Source organism: Cynara cardunculus, assembly GCF_001531365.2.
Source record: "Cynara cardunculus var. scolymus isolate 2C chromosome LG 13, CcrdV1, whole genome shotgun sequence".
Classification (NCBI taxonomy): Eukaryota; Viridiplantae; Streptophyta; class Magnoliopsida; order Asterales; family Asteraceae; genus Cynara; species Cynara cardunculus.
The window spans coordinates 953,840-962,199 of record NC_037540.1 but is presented as its reverse complement, the minus strand read 5'-3'; the positions used below and the strand labels follow the sequence as shown (position 1 = coordinate 962,199).

Below are 8,360 nucleotides of genomic sequence, written 5' to 3'. Positions count from 1 at the left end.
ATTTACTTCACCATAATGACTTTCTTTTTTATTGTCATCAAACTTCAAAAATGAAACCATTATTTTTGTTGACTTTATGACTTATTTGACTTCACAACTGTAACATGTAATTATGTATATAAACCAAAAACTCTCATTGGCGGACCTACATGTGTAATAATGCATTTACTTATCAGAGAGAAAAAAAAGTTGTGTCAAAAGAATACAATTTTTTTTTATTAACCTAAATATCTAATTCGTTATCCGAGTCAACTAATCCTAGGGCGACTACCTGTTTTACAGATAGTCCGGAGTCATCGTATTTAAACCTCCGTGGCTATAAGAGGATTTTTATTCGTCCTTGGATTTGAAACTGAGACCTCCTGATACTTTTGACCTTTGGAGTCAAGCTCAAAACAATCAGACATCATTGTGGTTAAGAATAGAAATTATTAGTAATTAATTCAATAATAAAAAGAAATACATTCTCACCAACAGATGTTACCGACAACTTTATTTTGTCGAAAATATAAATAGGTTACCGACGGAATACATACAACTTTAAAAATCAAAAAATTATGACGAATTAAACGATAAATGTATATATTACTAAATACTAATGGATCGTATGGAAGGTTTAGTTTTTCTTCTTTTATGTCGTTGTAATAAGTTATGCTGCGTTTTAATGGACTTTAATTGGTCGTAATGGGTCTTCAATGAGTTGTTGTGTACCTATCTTACTATGTATAACATATAACGTATTTGGTCATAGTGGGTATGTATGATGTATATGCAGTATATAGTGTGCAAATTATGTATAACATGGCAGCTAGGGAGTAGGGAGCAAACTATGTACGCAGATATTAATGCGAGATATATAGCGATTAATGGACGTGATGATTAAAGCTATCGAGACCATCAAGCTTGCCAGATTTCTCGAGCCCTCTCAGGGCCTCACCCTCCTAGCCACGGTGGTTGCTTTCTCATTTGAGTATGTTCGTATATTTGTTTGTTTTCTTTTGTTTAGTATCTAAATGAATGAACATAAACAAACACGAACAATAATATTTTCTTAATAAACGAACATCAACACCAAAAATTTTGTTCGTTTACCGTTTATGTTCGTTYGTTTGTTCTGTTAAATGAATCAATAATCCATAAAACTAATATATAATCAATACTCAACCATTTTAGAGCAAATCCAGTAATACTAACAACTGAATTTCATATAATATTTTTACATAGACCTAACAATTTGTTACAAAGAAAACAAAAATTAATGGAGGACTGAGGCTTTTAAAGAGGTTGGGGGGGAGTGTTTTCTTGAGATTTGAGTAGGGATATTTTTCCATTATTTGATATGATTGTTGAGCCTTAATTGATATGTATATTATATAATTATATTACTATTTATGTTCTTTTTATATATAATTTAGTCAGAGACAACTTTTTTGTATAAATGTTTAATAATTATGAACATATATATATATATATATATATATATATAGATATAGATTTTGTTTCAAATGCAATCCATTCCATTTGTACAACTAGTGCAATCCAATAAATTGAAATATTTATGGAAATGATGAGAGTTCATTTATTATGATTTAAATATTTATGGAATATGATAAGATTCATTAATTATGATCAATACTTTATATTAGGAAACAATCAAAACTTTTATGAAATGCATATTTATCAAATTATATGAAATGTTGAGATTGAGTTGTATTGGTTGTATAAATGTAAAGGATTGTATAATAACACACCTCTATATATATGTGTAGATTAAGAAAATTAATTGAATGTAATGTACTTAAATTTTAAGAAGTATAGATAAGTTCTACTAAATGGTTGATGATGAAAAATGATTATGAATAGACTTATAAAACAACATATCCAAGATTAGAAGAATATTTTAATGTACCAAAGTATCATCCTGATCAACCCTACTAACCCGTACTATTAGAGTTGGTTGGGTTCCACTTTGGTTTGGGTTGGATTTAGTTGAGATTTTTTAAACTGCATACATTACGTTGATTGTTCAAATGTTTTCAACTTAATCAATCAAACCCATAAACACTCACGATTTTAAAACTGGTCAGTTGGGGTAAAGAGAGTGTTTTCTTGAGATTTGAGTAGGGGCCTCTTCCCATCACTTAGAGGCTACGTCTACCACTAGGAATTAGATCAACGACAAAGTGTTGTAGAATTATAGCAATCGGTCAAAATTCGGTTAACACTCGATTCGGATAGACTCGGCTCAAACTCGAACTCGACTTGATATATTAATGAGTCGAATCAAGCTACCCAATACTTGACTCGAAAAGCTCGTGAAATACTATATTCTTTTTTATCTATAATTAGTTTTAAAATATAATATGTATAATATAATGCAATAAAAATGTCCTATATTTTTAGATATTTATATAATATTGTGCATTTTTAACTACAAAAACTAATCAATATTTTTTTAAAATCATAATTAAAAAAGACAAAAAAAAAAACTATAGAAGTGTTGGTGAAGTTGTCCCACATTGAAAGATAGATAGTAAAAGAAGGATGAAGAGGTGTTATAAAAAATGAGGTAGGTGAATGAAGTTTGTAAATTTATCTATTTGATGAAGTTTGAGGTGGATCATTTTAGTTTTTAAAAATTTAACAGAACACCTTTTAAGTTTTAAAATTTATATAAGAGAAGACCCTAAAATTTCATAAATTTCGACGAGTGAGCTTGATTCGAGTTTCACTTCAAGCTTCATTCGACTTCGACTTCGAGCTTGGTTCGAGCTTTAAACCAGTTCGAGTTAAAAAAATTGCAATCAAGTTCGAGTCGAGTTTAGATTTTTAATTACTCATAAGTTTTCGAGTCAAGTTCGAGTTTGAGAAATGGTTATCACGTTCGAGTCGTGTATATTGATACTCGAGCTCGACTTGCATCATTTCCACCTCTATTTATGGTAGTGAAAATAAATAGACTTTATTTCAAAAATGAATTTACGCTAAAGAGACTATTCTTTAAAATATGGTCCTAATATTTTAGTACGAAACCCGGTTCAAGATTGGTTTTGAACCCATTGGGCATGAGAGCGGTTGCATCCAATAGTGAGCTTCATCCAATCATTCTTTTATGCAAGATAAATAACTAAACACAAATATCCATATCTAATAACTTGATCCATTTAAGCAAAAAAGATCGTTAAATAATCAATGAACAAAATTAGTTAAAATTTCAATCCTGACATGAGGCCGATCGACAAATTCGAAACTTGAAACCCTACAATGAAGGATTATGTATGAACCATACACATTGAGAAGTTGTGGTCAGGTGCAGTTAGAGGACTGCAGAGGTCATGCGCGAAACAATCTCGAGTGAGCACAGTTGCAAAAGGGATTTTTGAGGGAGCTTGCATCATATGCCGTCGTGGATTTGTGAACCAATGAAAAATGATAGAGTAGGCATAACTAGCGAGAGAGGGATTCCGTGTTGAGCCAAGAGGCCTGAGGAGGGAGCCTAGTCTCACTAAACTACTAATATCAGTTTCTTGTTTGGACCGGTAATTTACTTGGTACTAGTAGTGAAGTCATTAATATCAATTGTAGTTACTACTATATTAAAAAAATCCAGGGTGAGCAACAATTGCACCCTCATGCTCCAATATACACTACAAGAAAAATCCTCATTAGTGACCAACTATTTTTCGTCACTACCAATATAAAAATTGGTCATTAAGGCCCTTTAGTAACCAAAATTTGGGTGGTTACTTTTCGTCACTAAAGGTCCGTCACTAATTTACATTAGTGATCAAATTCAAAAAGGGTCACAAATTAGTAACAAAACTAGAGTAGTCACTGTATTTGTGACGACTAACCTGGTCACTAAATGTTGTCACTAAATGTCGTCACTAAATCAGTGAAAGTCGTCACAAATTTCTCATATTAGTGACCAAAGTCAGCGACGACCACAGAGTAGGTCACTAGTTAGGTTCAAGATAATGGATCCGTTAGTTGGTGTTAACGTCCATTAGAGACCAAATATGTGGTCACTGACCATTAATGTTTTCTAGCCTTCTAGTGACCAAAAAGGTAGTCATTAACCGAAAGGATATGAACAAAAATTATGCTAATTTCCACCTCAATTGTATTGCAATAAAATTTAAACCTACTAATATGTAGTAATGGAAATCAAAAACATTAATTTCATTTTCATAGCGTAAAATTCTTTGATCCAAACAAAAACAAACACGTCACTATTATATATCATCAACATATGTCTATTTGTACATCCTAAAAGATTTTAGTATCAACATATGTCTATTTGTACATCCTAAAATCGAGATGCTGTGTGAGACAGATATCAAAATGCTGTGTGAAAGGCAGAAATCGAGAACTACAACGATGAGAATATGAAATCGAAGACGGGATACAGGGCGTGAATCGGTGGAGGAAGGAGGCGGGTTAGGGCAATTGAAAATTTGAGCCCAATTTTACAAAAATCAAACAATAGCCACAAAATAACTGACTGCACATATATAGAAAAAAAACAAGCATCAATGGCCACCACGATGAGATGATGACGACGAAAAGATGAGAGGAAGGAAGCAAGCATTCAGCTTATAGCTTGCCCATCAACAGGCCATTTCCATTAACAAACATTATTAAAAAAAAATTAATTTCAACCTTCACTAGTGTGAAACCTGAAATGGAGTTTATGCAAATGCAAATGCAATTGGTGGAGATGATTCAGATGCAATTATTAGAACTTAGTGGCTGGATTGACTATAACTTTGATCTAACAATCCCCAAATACATAGAACCGATAGCTAGTTTCATCAAAATACAACACGTTTCTCTACATTGAATACAAAGTAGAAACCCTAATTTTAGATAGACCAACCAAATAGCAAAATAACTTCACCACAATGTAATCAAAAGTCAGATGAGATAAATCGAGTAATCATCTATATTATATCATAAACAAAAAAGCTAACTTGTAGTTGTCAATTTATAATACATTTGCGATTAACATCTCATTTGATTGCTCAAACAAAAATACCTTGTAGAGACCGCTTTACAGATGAGCCTAGGAATTAGAGGCAATGATGCAAAGGTGTGAAGCTCGTCGTCACCATAGACGGTAACCGCTCCCAAACTCTCTCCGGCGTCTGATGACGGTGCTGCCGTGCCGGCTTACAGTGTGTTAATGGACTCTTCGTTTATCGTCCGTCTCCGTCCCTTTCTCGTTCTAATTCCAAAGAACATAATAACTACGGTCCATGACACTCAAATTTTAAAGCCCAAATTTCTTCATAAAACCCATGGCCCATTTTTACAGAAGAATTATCAAACAATCATTATCTATATTTATACTATATTATAAAAGATTTGACAAAAACTCTTAAAAACTATTTTTTATACATGATGTACTGTAAATTGATGCATATTACTTAAAATTTTAGATTACAAATAAATTATGCACAAGTACAACTTATTAAAGCTCCATGTTTGAATTCGTGTAACTAACTTTTTTTTTTTGAAAGGCAAAAGGAAGGGCAAGGAAGAGAGCTTCGGCAAGGCCATCACCCWCAACCAAGCCAACCACTAATATTAAACAAAACATAAGCGAATCCAGCAAGAAGCTAGAAACAAAAAAGTACAGAATACCAAATACAAGACGAGGGGCAAAAAGACGAAAACATCCCCTTACAAAACCAAGGAAAAAACCTATCCCAAACAAAACGGAAAGACTAGACAAAGACTAAATAAAATAGGGAGAGGAAGACCAAACATCCCAATCAAGATGGAATTTACGATTCCTGATTCCCATCCAAAGCTTCGAGACGTTTTGAATACACGGGAAAGGGTCTTCATCTTTTTTTTTAGAATTTACCCCATCCTCAGCATGAAGAATTTCGTTCCGCCACTTCCAAAGATGCCAAAGAGCCACAGCGCAAACTGATAAAAAAATCACACCAACCTTGCGAAGAGATCCTACTTGATTGATTAGCATTTTGAAATCAGCCACCGAAGAAAGTCGTGGAGCTTGAAGATCCCACCAGGCCCAAATTTTCCTCCAAAGAATGCTTGCCACCGAACAAGAAAAGAAACAATGATCCATTGTTTCAACACCTTTTTCACACAGGATGCACTCCAAAGACTGCACCTGAATCCCTCTTTTAGATAGGTTAAATCTTACAGGAATGGCTTCTTTAAGGAAGCGCCAAATGAAAATGTTTACCTTCTTMGGAATTAAAGGGCTCCAAAAACATGGTTCATTGCTTGAACCATTCGAGATAGCAAGCCCTTGGATTAACTTAGACATGTGGTTTACCGTGAAAATCCCTTTTTTGTGCCAATTCCAAGACCACACATCCTCGCCCGAAGTATTAAAATGCGTTTGAGAGAGTTGCCTTTTTAAAGCTAGAAGATCATCTAAGCTTCTTCCTCTAACCGTTGTATTCCAGTCCCAAACACCAGACCAATAACCATTAGTATAAGTCCATCTATCTTTGAAGACGGCGTTTTTATCCCTTTCCAAAGCATAAAGTCTAGGAAATATATCTTTCAACTTTGACCCTTGACCAATGCTTGCATCATTCCAAAAAAGAGAGTTGGAATCTTTAGCAATTTGTTTCGTAAACGATTGAATAATATTTTGATTTGCCACTGTCACATTTCTGCAAGTGTTGACTATAGACACCCATACACTATTTCCAGCCAAAGGCYTATTAGAAAAGAGACCTCCATCCTCGCCATAAAATTCAGAAATAACATCTTTCCAAGTGGCATTAGAACTAGACARGAACCTCCAAACCCATTTAGCTAACAAAGCATCATTTTTARCTTTTAAACAGACAACTCCCAAACCACCATTTGACTTTGAGCACATAATTTTCTCCCAAGCGACCCAATGCATTTTGTTTTCCCCCTCCTTATGTCCCCAAAAAAATCTTCTCCTTATGGATTCCAAATTGTTGATGATTGTCTTGGGYGCTTTGAAGAGCGAGAAGTAGAACAGCGGAAGGGAAGATAGCACCGACTGAATCAGAGTAAATCTTCCGCCTATGGAAAGGCATTTTGACTTCCAGTTTGACAGTTTCTTGAGGAATTTGTCTTTAACAACCGACCATGAAGCTATTTTCTTCATGTTACCCCCAACAGGGAGCCCCAGATATGTGAAGGGAAAAGAAGAGGCCATGCATTTTAACATACCTGCCATGTTGTTGACCTCCGCTTCCGGAATTCCAATACCAAAAAGGTTGCATTTGGATAAATTTATCCGCAGTCCTGAAACTTCATGAAAGCAATTAAGAATATTAGTAAGAGTTACTAAATTCTTACGCGACCATTTGCCGAATATTAAAGCGTCATCCGCAAATTGAAGRAGAGAAAGATTTCGATTAGACTTTGCCAGCCGGATGCCCTTAAACAGCCCCTGGTTGCAAGCAGATCTGATCATGAGTTGTAGGACTTCGCCTATAAGCAGAAACAGAAACGGAGAAAGAGGGTCTCCTTGTCTTAGACCCCTTTGCATGTTAAACTCGTCGGATGGTGTTCCATTAATCAAAATGGAYGTAGAAGCAGATTTCAAGCAAGCTTTAMTCCAGTTGATCCATTTATTTCCGAATCCCATTTGCTTCATAGTGTGAAAGAGACACTTCCAGTTGACCGAGTCATAAGCCTTTTCAAAATCCACTTTGAAGAGAAAAATTTGCATTTTCTTCTTTTTGGCATGATTCACGATCTCATTTGCTATCAAGCAGCCATCCAACATTTGTCTACCCGGGATGTAGGCAGATTGATTACCACTGACGAGCTTGCTCATAACCTTTACCAATCTGCTGGTTAGAAGCTTAGCAATTATTTTGTACATACAACCAAGTAAACATATGGGCCTATAGTCCGAGACGTCCAAGGGATCAATTTTTTTGGGAATTAAGGCGATAAAAGAAGCATTGCATCCCTTGGTTATCCTGCCCGAAAATTCAAAAAATTTAACCGCCTCAATAATAGACCTGCCAACCACTGGCCAAAATTTCTTAATGAAATTAAAATTAAGGCCATCAGGCCCTRKAGCTTTCGACCCATCACAAGACCAAACAGCCTCTTTTATTTCCATAGCGGAAAAAGACGATTCCAAGAGATCGGCTTCAGAAGCCGAAAGTTTAGCAAAAAAAGGACAGATGAACTTTGGTCTAGAGGAGCAAGGCTCTTTGAATCTGTCAGCAAAGTGCTGTAAGAAAACACTTTTGACAACCAAAGGATCAGAAGTCCAAACACCTTCGCAAATAATTCCTTTAATGTTGTTCCTTCTCCGACGAAAGTTAATTAAATTGTGAAAAAATTTGGAATTTTCATCCCCTTCTAAAGCCCATTTG

General features: G+C 34.9%; 1 protein-coding gene across 1 annotated transcript in view; it reads right to left on the bottom strand.

The window, feature by feature from the left end:
- Positions 1 to 5,561: 5,561 nt before the first annotated feature.
- LOC112524254 overlaps positions 5,562 to 8,360 on the bottom strand; it is a 5,467-nt gene continuing 2,668 nt past the window's right edge. Inside the window, exons 2-3 of the mRNA XM_025134010.1 lie at positions 5,873 to 8,201; positions 5,562 to 5,621 (exon numbers count right to left, since the gene is read on the bottom strand). Of these exons, the coding sequence (XP_024989778.1) occupies positions 5,562 to 5,621; positions 5,873 to 8,201 (2,389 nt within the window). The remainder of the gene's footprint in view (positions 5,622 to 5,872; positions 8,202 to 8,360) is intronic.